Source organism: Montipora capricornis, chromosome 1, assembly GCF_036669925.1.
Source record: "Montipora capricornis isolate CH-2021 chromosome 1, ASM3666992v2, whole genome shotgun sequence".
NCBI lineage: Eukaryota > Metazoa > Cnidaria > Anthozoa > Scleractinia > Acroporidae > Montipora > Montipora capricornis.
Window position 1 is genome coordinate 18,121,138 of NC_090883.1, and position 15,000 is coordinate 18,136,137.

General features: G+C 41.9%; 1 protein-coding gene across 1 annotated transcript in view; it reads left to right on the forward strand.

The window, feature by feature from the left end:
- The window catches only part of LOC138059761 (uncharacterized), a 63,944-nt gene extending 50,995 nt beyond the window's left edge, over positions 1-12,949 (forward strand). The window contains 4 exon segments of the mRNA XM_068905371.1: positions 1-3,572; positions 3,575-10,458; positions 10,930-11,205; positions 11,497-12,949. The exon segment at positions 1-3,572 is cut by the window's left edge and continues 571 nt beyond it. Coding sequence (XP_068761472.1) covers positions 1-3,572; positions 3,575-10,458; positions 10,930-11,205; positions 11,497-11,505 — 10,741 coding nt within the window. The 3' untranslated portion in view covers positions 11,506-12,949.
- The last annotated feature ends 2,051 nt before the right edge of the window (positions 12,950-15,000 follow it).

Sequence of the window (15,000 nt, forward strand, 5' to 3'; positions counted from 1 at the left end):
AGAGCAATCCAATCTCTTGAAGTCTCTTTCCATTTTTGAGACCATCTTCCAGCAATTTGTGTCCATGAAAGACGGACTTCACGCCGCACCACTTCAACCTCTGCCGATTCCTTCCCTTCAGGACCTCATAGACATCTCCCAAGAGGATTCAAAATCCCTTGCCCTTCTCTTGAAAGTCCGGATCTTAAAGCCCACTGAGTTGCTACGTGAAATAATTTTTCCCGATGTTAAAAATGGCAAATACTCAAGTGAGCAGATTGATCAGCTGATTTCTTTTGTGCAGACACATTTCGCTGATTTTATTGAAACAGATCCTTTGTTCAAGAGCAGTATGCAGGAGTTGCCTTTTGTAAAAAAAGAAAGACAGAGAGTGACGGCATCGAACGTTTTTGATCCCAGAAACAAAGTTTTGCAAATAATATTTGCTCACGAGGATGTTTTTCCAGTTGGAGAAATCTACCGTAACCCAGCCATTCTTCTAATGTTAGAAGATCTCGGGATGAAAAGCGAGCAACATATTACTGCAAGGGATATTTTGCAAACTGTCAGAATAGTTTCTGAAGTGACGAGCCTTCCCATCGCTAGGCAAAAGTCAGAAGCAATTCTGACGTATTTGCTAAGCAACCCTAACAAGCTGCTGGAGCTTGTTGATGGACAGCAGCTGGGAACATTCCTTAGTGAGATTTTCTGGGTGTCAAGATTAGAACAAAGGACCCACCAATTTCCTCCGTCTCTTCGATGGTGGACAGAAGATGAAGGAGGGCAAAAAAAGTACTTTTTCAAGCCAACTGAGCTCAAAAGCCACTGTCAGGCCAGTGTCATTGGAACGGTCAAGCCTGTCGTAAAAGTTGACCCGAGGAGTGAGATATCCAGATATTTTGGATGGCAAAGCAAACCAGAGGTAGTCACAGTCGTACAGCATTTGCAAAATGTGATAGCTTCCTATTCTAAAGATGAGAAGTCCTATTACATATTTGTGGTAAACGAAATCTACTCATTCTTGAGTGGAAAAAAACCCGATGTTGTGAAAAGGGCCTTAAATGGAGTGAAGATCGTTGCCTGGATATGGAATGGGGATGGCTTTTCCTCGCCAGACAATGTGCTACTCTATAAGCCAACCATTGACCTCACACCCTACATACTTTTCCTTCCCTTAGAGATGACGAGCCACGAAGGCTTTTTTCGACGTTTTGGAATGAAAATGACAAGTGACCCAACTGTTTTGCTCCAAGTTCTGAGAATGATGAAAGAAAAGTATGGTGATGGCAATATAAAACATAGTCCGGCCGACGTCAGACGTGATATTCAGCTTTCTGTAGATATCCTGAACGATTTGGCAAATGCAGAATTACCAGAAGAGGTCACGGCGAATATTCTTCTTCCTACCTATGGGAAAGACAACTCAAGTGTCCGCTTAGAACCAGTTGAACACTGCATGTACGGTAAAAAAGACGAATGCCTTCAGGTAGAGGATAATGGTAATGAACGTGAGTGTCTGTTTGTGCATCCACTTGTTCCTAACAAGACCGCCCAGCTTCTTGGAGTTCCATCCAAGACTCATCGACTGCTTAACCCTGATGAGCTATCTATTGGAGAAGAATTTGGACAAGAGGAAAGACTCACAACCCGGCTCAATCGTCTGCTAGAGGACTACACAGACGGGTTTGCAGTAGTAAAAGAGCTTATTCAAAATGCAGACGATGCTGGTGCAACTGTAGTCAAATTCTTATACGACAAAAGGACCAACGATGATGCCTTGACTTGCCTTTTTTCAGAGGGTATGAGTGGCTGCCAGGGTCCTGCTTTGTGGGTGTACAACGATGCAAAATTTAATAAAGACGACTTTGCAAACATAACAAAACTCAATCAGGGAACGAAACTTCAAGAGATCGAAAAAATTGGCAGATTTGGACTTGGTTTCAACGCGGTGTACAATCTGACTGATGTGCCTATGTTCACTAGTAGAAACTACTTTGTGATATTTGATCCCCACACCACATACCTTGGTCATGCCATCAAGAACCAAAGGAAGCCTGGCATAAAGATCGACCTTAACAAAGACGTAAATAACCTGCGCCAATTCAGAAATCAATTCAAACCATTTCATGGCATCTTTGGCTGTGATCTTAGCCTTGATAAAGATAAGAGCTCATTTGATGGCACACTTTTCCGTTTCCCGCTTAGGACGAGAGAACAGGCGCTCAGGAGCGAAATCAAAAAGCTGTGTTACAATGATGAAGAAATGTGGAAACTATTGGAGATGTTCCACGCTAGAGCCAAAACGTTACTTCTTTTCACACAAAATGTGTTCCGTCTGGAAGTATACCGTATTTCGAGATTGTCGAATCAAGTTTCACAACCCGAGTTAATGTTTGAGGTTACTAAATCAATTTTGGATGGGGGAATAGTAAGAGAATTGTCTGTTCCTGTTACATTACCTGGCAATGCTATGGCATTAGACGCAGACCAACAAATACTTCTCAAGAACTGCAATTTTCTTCAAGCATCGTCTCAGGTTACAAAAGCCGTTATAGCTGATGGAGTTCACCCATCTCAATTTCCTGAATCTTCGATTGTTTTCAGTATGGAATGCATCCTCACAGATGCTGGTTTGGACTATTTTAACTTGGGAGACGAGTCTCGCAACCAGTGTGAAATCTGGCATGTTGTCTCTGCAATGGGTGATGGCAAGGCACTGCAGTTTTCAAAGAATGACCCGAGTCTTGTACCCTCTGCTGGTGTAGCCGTTCAGTTGGAACCAAAGCAACCAGAAGGTTTCGTACCTCTATCCGTCTCTCGGAATGGAGATGGTAAGAAACCAAGTGGCACCATATTTTGTTACCTTCCTCTACCAATCCAGAGTGGCCTGGCTGTGCACATAAATGGACCATTTGCAGTGACGTCTAACAGACGCTACTTGCCCAAAAAGCTTGAAGATGACAAGTCCTGCTACGGATCGGAGTGGAATGATGCTCTCATGCAAGATTGTATTGTTGCTGCATTTTTTAAGCTTCTTGAAGATGTCAAGCAAAACATTGCCGACCATGGCTCATACGTGTATCATTCATTGTGGCCAAGGGCATGCAATGTACACCAACATTGTTGGCCTTTTCTTATTTCGTTCTATAAACAACTTGCTAAGGGAGGGCATGTTTTGTTCGCGGATGAATTAGAATGGGCAGACATCACTCGCATCGTGTTCCTGCATCCAAATCTCCGAATGAATCATCAAATAGGGGATGTTTCTTTCGTTGTGCCCAAGCACTTGGCAGAAGTGAACTACCTAGTAGTTGATTTGCCCAATGAGGTGTTTCAGTCATTTCTTGCTTGTCATCTGTGGGCTGAAATAAAGGACAAGACGTTTGATGAGAATCGTTTTTTCCGTAAAGTTTTTTTCCCAAACATCTTGAAAGTTCCTTCATATCTGAGGAATGAGTTGGTGCTTTACACTCTGAAACTTGACAGGGATCATTTTGATGAGCTGATTAAGAGACATGCCTGCATTCCAGTTTCGTCAAATGAAAACGTGCTTAAATGCCCAACCCAATTGGTTCACCCCAGCAGCCAAGCCTCCAGCCAAGCCTCCAGTTTCTAAGTCCTCTAATTCTAGGAAGACTTGAGAAACTTGGGATGAAGTCAAATGATCTTCCCTGGGACGACATTGTCGAGAGAGCAGAGAGTATTCAGAAGCTAAATATAGCCAACAGGAAGGCAGCCATCAAGCGTGTAAAAGCGCTACTAGAATTTACAGAAAATAAATTAAAGCGCAATGAAATAGAACCACCGTATGCTGTTTTGAATCGTCTGCTAGATGCACCGTTTCTACCAATTTTGCAAAGACCCGAGTCTTTCCCTCTTACTTGGAATGGGGACGTAATGCACGGTGGATGGAGGGCTCTGATCGCGCCAAAGGACGTTCATTTGAAAGATAGGAAGTACCTTGTGTGTTGCACCGAGCCTCTAGTGGACCTCGATGTGCCAAAGAGGGTCAGGAATTTGTTTAACTTGGAGCAGAAAGAAGTTACACTGAAACATGTTACGACGCAACTTAAGGAGGCTATGTCCATCAAGATGGATAAACTCGATTATGCTGGCTTTAAAGAAGTAAGTCAAGTTTGTAGAAGAGTGTATTCATTTCTACAAGAAAAGACGAACGAGCGAGCGTCTATCGTGCAATTTCTTTTCCAAAAGAAGTTTGTTCTAATGGAGAAGGATAGACAGTTTGTCTCCGCGGATCATGTCGCTTTTAAAGTAAATACCGATTGCTCTCCATACCTCTTTAAACTTCCAGAGGATCTTGCGCATTTTTTTTCAAGCATCATGAAACTTTCTGGTGTAAGGGAGACGTTTGAAGCAAAGGATTATATTTTTGGCCTTGCCACGGTCAAGCAAAAATTTGGTGAGAAACAACTCGACGAAACGACCTTACAAGCGGCTACAAATATGGCAAATGAACTTGCTGCACTTGTAAATCCCAATGCTAGCCCATTAAAAGCACCACAGCAATGGGGACTGATTTACCTTCCAGATTCTAAAAGAGTAATGCGTGATGTTGCTGATTTGTGCTTGAAGGATTACCCGTGGATGCCTGACGACCCAAGCGAGCATTTTCTTCATGCGAAAATTCCCTGGAACAGTGGAGAAGTACTCGGCGTTAAAACACGAAGGGATGCAGCTTTGGAACATCACGATATTGGATTACAATTAACGAATCGGTTGAAACGCATACTAACAGGTTACCCAGGTGAGAGCGAAATTTTGAAAGAGCTTGTGCAAAATGCCGATGATGCCCAAGCTAGTGAGATGTGTTTCATTAAAGATCCCAGACACCATTCTGAGGAAAGAGTGTTCAAAGACAGCTGGAAACCTTTGCAAGGGCCTGCACTTTGTGTTTACAACAACAAGCCATTTACCAAAGCCGATATTGAAGGGATTTGGAACCTAGGTGAAGGCAGCAAAGGAGAAGACACGAACAAAACTGGCCAGTACGGTGTTGGCTTCAATGCTGTGTATCACTTGACTGACGTGCCGTCGTTTATATCTATGTGCAACGAAATTGGTGAGGTTTTATGTGTTTTTGACCCACACTGCAAGTACATCCCTCATTCAAGTGAATCAAGACCTGGCAGAATGTTTCAAGACATTGAAAGCTTGAGAAAAAAATTTCCAGATGTTTTCCCGTGCTATCTTGAAGATCATTTTCCTGCTAAGAATGCAACCATGTTTAGGTTTCCTCTGAGGTCGGAGAAAATGGCTCAGCAATCCAAAATATCTCAAACTTCAGTCACCGTGGAAAATTTGGATAAAATGATGAAAGCCCTAAAAGAAGAGTTGTTTGATGTTTTGTTGTTTGTTAACAATGTCAGGAAGATTGCTATTGCGGCCGTTGACGACTGTGGAAAGTTGGTCATGAACTACTCCGTTCGTGCAATGATGTCACCTACAGATAAACTGAAAAGAGAAGAACTTTCTTGCTACATAAAAGAGATCGGAAATAAAGTTAAGCAAAGGAAGATCCTTCCTACAGAAGTAGAGGTGAAAAAACGTACCTACATCTTGGAGCTCTTAGACAGTGACGCAAGGAAGGAGAAGTGGTTGATTGTTCAACAAATCGGCTTTGAGAAGCCTACACCGAAGGAAATCACCGACGCCTTTCGAGAAAACAAGTTGGGGATGCTTCCCCGTGGTGGTGTGGCCTGCCTTTTGGAGAGCACGCCAGCACGAACGCGAGCCAAGAAAGCCTATTGTTTTCTTCCACTTCCTTTAAGAACCAAGCTTCCCGTTCATGTCAACGGGCACTTTGCATTAGGCCACGAGACAAGACGAAACCTATGGAGAGACGAAGGTCGTGGTTACCGAAGTGACTGGAACAACGCTTTGCTACAAGACGTTATAGCATCCTGTTACCTTACTCTTTTGGACGAAGTGCGAGGATTAATTCAACTGCCAGTTAATAAGTACCCTGCTTGTTCTCCGAAAACTTGCAGTGAAAATGCCATTTTCGCAAAGTTGAGATTCTATGAGGAGCTCTTCCCAAAATATCCCTATGAGGATGCTGAATGGAAGACTCTCACTGACACTGTCTACCAGGAAATGGATCGGAAAAAAATGCGCGTTATACCTGTGGTGAGAAGCATACAGCCACGCTTTTGTAGTAATCCTGATGAGTCGAAACGAGATTCCACTGTTGAAATTCAATGGTTCCCTCCGACCGGTTCTGGCAAGGACCAAGCATATTTTAATGATCTCCATTTAAAAGGTTGTTTTTCTTCAATGAATCCGAGACCTCTTGAACCAACCAGGAGTCGAAACCAGAGAGATGAGGTCAAAATGAAACAGAAACTTGCATTTGTGGAAATCCTTTTGAAAACTGGATTCAACCTGGTTGCCTTTTCCCTTAATGTTTTTCAATCGCTCAAGGAGGCAGGAATAGATGTGTACTGCGTCTCTCCGTCTGTGGTAATGGACTTTTACAAGTCATTCAGCGATAACGAGCCTCTCTGTAGAATTGGAAAGATTCCAGGTCATGTGAAAAACACGATTTTCAGCAACCTAGAAGGCGTCACTCTGGTATTGAGATACTGCAAAGATGACGAGCATTTTCTGGAAAAGCTCTCTGGCCTTCCCTTGCTTCTTACTCAAGACCTCATCTTACAATCTTTCAATGAGAGACAGCCCATATGCCTGAGTCAGTATTATGACTTATTACCCTTCTCTAAGTTCCTTTTTGTGCATGCGACAATGCGCAACAGTATTTTCAGAGATAATGCCATCACAAACGTCGCTGTTTTTCGTCCTTTTGATGTTGATGTGTTCGCCTCCCAATTGCATCGTACCTTGGATCCTCGTTTTTATAGCAAGGATCAGTTCGCGAAGTGGTGTCCTGATGACCAGATTTCCTCCCTACCGAGCCGTCGCTGGGTGTGCAGGGTGTGGACGTTCTTGGAGGACTTTGTCAACCAAGTTTCAAAGACAGAAGAGGAAAATGAGGAAGATGAAGTTCCATGCATTCTTGACCTATTGTCACCGCTGTCACATTGGTGTCTTCTACCTGTCACTGAGACATCGCAGTGTTTGACTTCTTCCACTACATTTCGTGAAAAGCAAACATCAGTCACAAATCACTTTTTGGTTCCTCTGAAAAAAGCCGAATCTGTTATTTATTTTGAAGAATATGGTGACAGCGAACAGAGGGTGGTATCTGCCCTCCGAAATCTAGGCCTACCCGAGCTTAACAGTTCTCTGTTAACACATCATTGCGAATTAGCCCAAAGTTTAGTGGCCTCTGTCAGGTCTCCGCACTCCCTCCTTGTTGCACTTGACCATAAGCTTGAGGGAGCCTCTTCCTCCCTTGGGGACAAGTTGGAGTTATCAGATGCTATGGTAGTGTTGTGTTACTTCAGCCGCAACACAGGGGCTCTTGCAGAGACAGACAAGGAAATTTTGAGGAAGCTCCCATTTTATCCAAGAAAAAGCGGGGAAGTCGGAAAGCTTGAAGGAAAGAGAGTATTCGTTATACCCTGTGAATTTCCTGTGGTAGAGCTTTTAGCAGTTGAAGCCGGTCTTGACTGTTGGTTTCTGGAGTCTGACCAACGTTTATCTGATCTATATCATTTCTTACAAGTGGCGTCTTTGTCCTCTGTTGAAGTGTACATTGATTTTGTCCTAAAATGCTTCGAGCATTTTAGTTTTGATGGAATATTGGCCCATCTTCAGCACATTCGTGACAGAGTGTACTGGACGGCAAGTGAAGACGAGAAGGAGACACTGATCAACTGTTTGAAAACCGTGAAATGCGTGCCCGCCGCCGATGGCTCCCTGAAGACAGCGTCCAGTTTCTATGATCCTAAAAATGAGGTTTTCATTGCCATGCTCCCTGATGAGAGCTTTCCTCCAAAACCATTTGATTCTTCTGACTGGCTACTGTTTTTAAGGGAGATAGGTCTGGTTCAAGACGTTTCAGCAAGTGATTTTTTGGATTTTGCACGCGAAGTAGAGAGGGAGGCTGAAACTGCACCCAGTGATAGTACGCGCTGGAAATCTGAAGTGTTAGTTTATCACCTCATCTCTCGACCAAATGTAGTCGGCGAGGGACTCTTGCCTCGGGTCCGTGATATTGCCTTTGTAGCAACAAATCCTGTCAACGAACAACTGCGAAAACTCTGTCCACCGTTCAACGACACAAGAAACCTATTCATTTCATTTAAGGGATCGATTGTCAGTGATCACGAAAAACTAGTGTGGACAGAAGCACATTTGCTTCCCAGTTGGGCGGATCCGAGGTTCAATCAAAGCAGCATTAGATGCCCACATCGAGGCGGTTTTGAGAATTACCTCAAAAGTATTTTAGCAAGTCTTCAGGTTGTTACAAATCCCCCCGTTGATCTTGTTGTTAGTCACTGCCAAACCGTCTGTTACTACCTTAGGGGCAACGACTCAGGAAGACAAATTATTGGGCGTGGAAGTTCTTCAACAGTTACCGACGTTATGGAGAGCATTTACTCATTTTTGCAGAAAAATGCTTTGTCGAAAAGTAATGTCAAGCAGCATCTCGAGAAAACTCATTGTGTTTTAGTTGAAAGGGGACACAAGTTAATTTTACCCAGACAAGCAGTTCTACAGCTGTACGAGCATCTTGAGATCAAGCCTTTCCTCTACAGAGTTCCCTCACATTTCGGAAGGTTTCATCAGTTATTTGAATTTTTAGGTTGCTCCAAAAATGTATCCCCTATCCATTATGCCATGGTCCTGGAAATGCTGCAGAGGAATTGCCAATCAGGAAATTTGAATGCAGATGAAGTTAAAAAATGTGCCACAGCAGTGAAGGGATTCTTCGATAGCCTGCAGGATGATACGAAGGATTTGTGCACACTTTCTAAATTGTATCTTCCTTCAATGCCAGCCAGAGGTCTCCTAAGAAATTCGAATTTTCCCATCATCCCTGTTTCTTTGCAAGAATCAACTAATCTCTTGTTTGACGACGCTCCTACTTTTGGCCATCGGATTCAAAGAATGACTTTGCCATTCGTTCTTGAACTCAGCCAGATGGAAGTGAGGTGCAAGTCTGCTACAGACAATTACAAAGATCTGATGATGAAATTGCCGCGACCTGTACAGCCCGCAATGTTATCTGAAGTGGTCAAAGAAAACCTCAGCTATCCCCAAGGTACAGTTATAGTGCCGTCAGAGATGGTTAATACATTGAAACAGCAGTTGTGGTCAGTTCAGTTTGGTCGTGGAATTGCTAGAATTATCAAAGACGCCAACTCTCAAGACAAAAGTTTTGACAAAGAAGTAATCTCCGGCATTGAAGATAGTTTGAGAAAAATTCACCTGCTTTCCGTCAAGAATCTCAGTACCTCCCTTTTCCACAATGGGGTTTTGATCCCAGAAAGTCAATCTAAAGTACCGTGCTTCAAAGAAACTCAAAAGGAGTCTAATGGAAATGTATATAAGGTATACATTCAAGCAACAACTGAAGGACATGTCAAGAGGTCTTCGTCAGCTTTGATAGCCAAGGTGATTATCGAAATTTATGGTAAATATTTAGGAAGGAACGCGTTTATAGTTTCGGAGATGTTGCGTTGTCCAGCTGCCGAAATCTGGTCACTACTAGATGAAATGAATATCCGTAAAGATGACAGCTACAACGAGACAGAGATGGGCATTTATCCAGAGCCAGGAACCCTGATTCCAATTGTGGAACATCACATGCTCAGAAATGCTTTCGAAGAGTTTGATCCTGGTGACTACGTAGGTTTTCAGCTGCATGACCCAAGTCTGGACCTAATGGAAGGCACTGCAACATATATTTATGCAATCATTATCGAAGAAGTAACAGATGAAGATGTTCGGCTCTGGTCAAAAATGTACATGATTAACATTGGACACGACAAAGAACCTGTTGCAGCAAACGCATCTCGTTTGTTTAAATTTTGCCGCCTTCACGAAATTTTTGACTCTAAATCAGGATGCCATAGAAACAAGCAAGAGGTCCTCGATGAGATCTCTAACATCTTGGAAGACGCATGGATAAGTGGCGTCTCGGAAGACGAAAGACTGCAAATCCTTAAGCGCCTTTGTCTGCGTTGGCATCCGGAGAAAAATGAAGAAAATGAAGAATTTTACAATGACGTTTTTCAGCATATTCAGCGAGAAGTTTCTCGGCTCGGTGGTTCATATGAAGAATTTTTTTCCACTTGGGGAGCGCGAGCAAAAGATTATGGCTCTCAGCGTGAAGAATACAGAAGAACGTTTTGTCAGCACTTTGGCTCCTGGGAATCTTCATCGAGTCAAAGATCATGGAGAGGTCGCCCCCCGAGTTTCTGTACAAGAAATCCTCAACCACAAGAAGCCAAGCGTTGGATCAGACAAGCCAGGGCTGATCTTGAGGCTGCTGTTAACGAGTTTGCTCTCACCATATCGTCTTCTGAGTGAGTATGCTTTAAATGCCACCAGGTAAGGTTAAGTTTTCATTGATTTTGCTTGACAGAATAACGAGACACAGACGGGTCTAGTTTAGTACTGCAAGTTGGTTTGGAATAAGAACAACAGGAACGTTTCCCACTACAGGGAGATTCGAAAGCTTATGTCTACAGCGTTAAACCTTCGTCAGAACAAACTGGGGAATCGTAGGCTTTTTAGAGATTTAGTATGTCTAGAGGTGAAACAGCTGCTTCATTGTTTTACAATCTTACTACAACGCCACTGACTGACAACGTTGACTCGATTCATTTTGAAGGAGATGCTAGCTTTAGGGAATCTCTAAAACCGGGAAATTCCAAAACGGGGAATCCCTAAAACTAAATTGCTAAAAGGGAATCCCCAGAAAGAGGAAATATCTAAACGGGTAGATTTTGCAAACAGAAATATTTTAAAAGAAGGAGAAATAGGAAGTTTGACGGCTTTCCGAATCGTTTGACTTTGTAGGCAGCAGAGAAGGCGATTAAGGCAGCGCGCTATGAAAAAGGTGTCGAAAAGGTGGATGTCCACAACTTGGTTGAAAACTGCTCCGATCTGGCCGACCCTAACTTGACTGACTTAGCAAGAGAATTAGAGAATCTGGTGGGTGATTCTACCCGAATGCGCTATCCAGACAGAATGTCTTACCCTCAGATTCCAAATGACGTGTACTCCCGGAGCATGGCAAACAAGGCTCAAGAGAAAGCCTCAAGGATTGTGACGCATGTAGAGGGAAGATTAGAGGTGAGGTTCTTGGTTTCAGTTCTTTGAATCACTGCAAATGAATCAATTAATCGACCCATCAGTAATGTATCCACAGGAGTTCAGTCAAGCAACCAAGCGGCCGATAGATCAATAGATCACGAGTCTTTAATTACTGTACCTATCACACGCCCAAATGAAGTTATAAATTATAAATGGCTCGTTATAAAACGGTGATGCCCATTTTATGTTATTGATGTGGTTATAAGAAGGTTGTTGGACCGGGAAGGACATCAAGCTTATTACACCTTTCGCCTTTTTTGTTGTCCGTAGATGCTGTAAAGAATTCAAGACCCATGAAATTCCAGTATGAGATCAATAAAAAAGTGAATTATAACTTTCCAATACTCAGTGAGATATTAACACTATGGTAAATGGTAACTTTGTTTTGTTTCATCAGCCGCACCCCGAGACAACACAACTCGCGTAAGGCTGTTATTTCGTAACTTCTTTTGCAATCAGAAAAATCAGTGGGCCTGAAGAAATATTCAATAACTAGTTCGTTGTGTAATGATCAATTGATCAACCGGGAAAATTAGGACGTTAACTCAAACTGGAACGTAGGAGACAAAGAATTTTATTCCAAAATCCATTTCGTCTACTGTGTCAACGCCACCAATGCACAAGCAAAGTGCGAGATGACGCCTTTATTACGGGCTTTGTCGTCCATGGAATCCACAGTATATATTCACCTTTTTGGCTAGGATACTAAGCTTATTAATGTGGCTTTAAGATTCCCTCTAACTGAAATTTAAAAATTGCTTTTCAAAAATGAGTATCGCATTTAGGGTAACCGACACTGAAGGCTATATCGTTTTATCAAAAAGTAGATCATTGTATAATGCAATTCCAGTCTTTTGATTGGCTTAGCCATCATGGTATATGAGCTATTATACCATGCTCTGAAAATATCAGTAACTGCACGCATCAGTTTTCATGTATTTACAACATAAAGTAGGGTAGATTATCCACAATTTGGGAGCGTTTTTAATGAGGCAATTATTCCACTCACGCTTATTAGATATGAGGTGATTATAGTCAACTCCGCACTACGCCTCGTTGGCTAAAAAACGCGCTCGTTTTACCAAATTATGTTACTGCTCAACTGTCTAGTCTAACACTTCTGAGAGAAACATGCGTAAATTGCAATATGTGCAGAATTATGCCGCCCGGTTAATCAGCGGAACAAGAAAATTCGATCATATTACTCCAGTGCTGCCGCGGACTTGGGCTGGTTGCCCGTAAGGCTACATTTATATCTAAGGGACGCCGTTTTTGCGTTCAAATGTATGACGGGCTGTGACCCCAATTATCTTATATCCAAACTAATCACCAGGGGCCATGCAAATTCCTGACACGCAATTCACAATAGTTAAATATCTCTTTATTTAAAACAGCTGCTGGCCAGAGGTAATTCGAGTATAGACTTGTCAGTTTGTGGAACAGCCTAGACAAAAAGCTAAAACTAAGTAAGAATCCTAAGGACTTCGACAAATATTGTTACAGAATTTCCTGACGCAGCGAGTGTCTGAAAATTATTTTGTAGTTGTTAGGTATTATCTTTCAGATTTTATATATTCATTGTAGTCCTATTGCAGTTCCTATTACTACTATTATCCTTTAGTAAGATTTAGTATGGTTTTATTGTATTTTCTTTTATAATGTTGTATTGATCACTGAAGGGCCCATTAGGAGAGTGTTCAATAAAGTTCTATTCTATCCCAAAGTTATTAAGCGTGTAGTGCATGCCTAGCACGAAATGTGTGAAATTTTAAAAAATATATCTTGATTGATTCAGCTACCACTGAACTCTTTGCAACCCCCGATTTTATGGTCCATTGTTTCCTGAACCAACCTCGAGAGCTGTTGTAGCCGCTGCATTTCTCAGTTTCTGTAGGGTCGAGGGCTTGGAGGGACAGCAGGAAAAATACGATTAGTTAATTCAGCTAGCTACCCGAAGTACCGAGGTACCCGAGGTCTAATATGAAATGAACGAGTGTCTTACAGAAATTAAGACGTTGGAAATTGTGTGGAACGACATAAAATGGCCAAAAGGCGGAGAAGCAATTGACTCTGGTAGACGCCATATGCATCATAATACCTTTTTTCAATCGGAATAGTCATTTAACGGAATCCTGACAATTCATCACCTTAGGAGACAGAAATCTTTTATAGGAAATCGTAGGAACGTGAATGCATTTCCACCCGAAGGCAATCCAGCTATACGCAATGTTTACGGTGTATTTTGATTTATGTATTTGGCGATAGAGTCTAAAAGTACTAACGAGTGACCACGAGTGACCACGAGTGACCACGCGTGACCACGAGTGAGATTGAATCAAAATATCTCCGTTTTGTTACTATGACGTCACATTGACATCATTTCATCAAATACCGTATCTATTAGAAAGGAGACTACTGACTGAAGATTGTCCGCGGCATACGTCCGATAATTGAAAAAAAAGGCAAAAAAAATATATATATATATATTCAATCAATAAATAAATTACAAGAAAAAAACTGTAACTACAGCAAAACGTATGTTTTATTATGTCACCATGTTATTTAACATGGCGGTAGATTTGAATATTTCATTTGAGACACCAGGCGACCAACGTTCCGGCACTGTTATCTACTCTTCCTCTACTAGACCTAACAAAAATACAACTTCAGAGCGTGAAGTAATGAATTTTTTTACTGCTGGAAACAATAAATGAAATTTACTTATTATCAAATAGAATAAGAAAGCCCTATAAATGGACAAAATAAGGGAACGATCCTTCCTCCCCTTAATGAATATTGTTTCTTAGTACGAAGAGGAGACGCAAAGTCAATATTATTTTTTCAGAACATATTTCAAATCATCCGCTACGCGTTTATATATAAATAACTTCAGTTTGTGTGAGTAAGCCGTCATTTGATGAAATAATGTGAAAATGACTCCGTAAGGACGTCATAATAGGGAGCTTACGAAACGACGACACCGACGGCAACGACGACGCTATAAAACAATAGGTTTAGTGAGCAAAAACAATGGCTCTGCACGCGAAGGGAATACATCGGTTGGGTCAGTGTCACAGTTCTTTACAAGCTCCTGTGAAAAGCAACTAAGTCGACACATCGCAACTCGGACTTGTTGGTGCGAATTGCGACGTCTGTTTGCAAGAAAACACAACAGTACACAGCTTCCTCATGTTTTGTTGCGTAGTATCAATCATATTGGCTGAAGAAACTTTTAACAAATCGACACAAACTCAGTTCACCTTGGCAAAATTAAAGAATTTAAACAGCAATGGAAGAAGATATCACGGCAAGAAAGCCCTTGTTTTCTGGTGATTTTACTAAATGGTGAATGACAGGAAAATGCCGCGTTCACAGCTCGTTTTCCTGTTTTTGAAAACGCGCGGAAAACTCGGTGTTCACTAGTGGTTAACAGAGGTAAAATAAGTTGTTCTTACCTAATTTTCCTGCACAAGGAAAACAGGTTTTAACAGTGTGTTTTCCAGGGACATTTTACCCCAGTTATCCGGAGCGAGAAAACGAGGCGTTCATTGTATGTTTTCCTGAAGTTGTAAACGTAATGAAAACATAGCATTCCACAATGGTTTTCCTACAGGAGCATTACACCGGAAAACATGCTATTTTGCTGATTGTTTTCCCCTGTTTTCCGGAGCGTTCTAACATGGAATTTTTCAAGTGTTTTTTGGTTTGGGAAAACGTGTTGAAAACGCGATGTTCAACGTCCATTTTGCTACAGGAGTGTTTCACCGACAAACA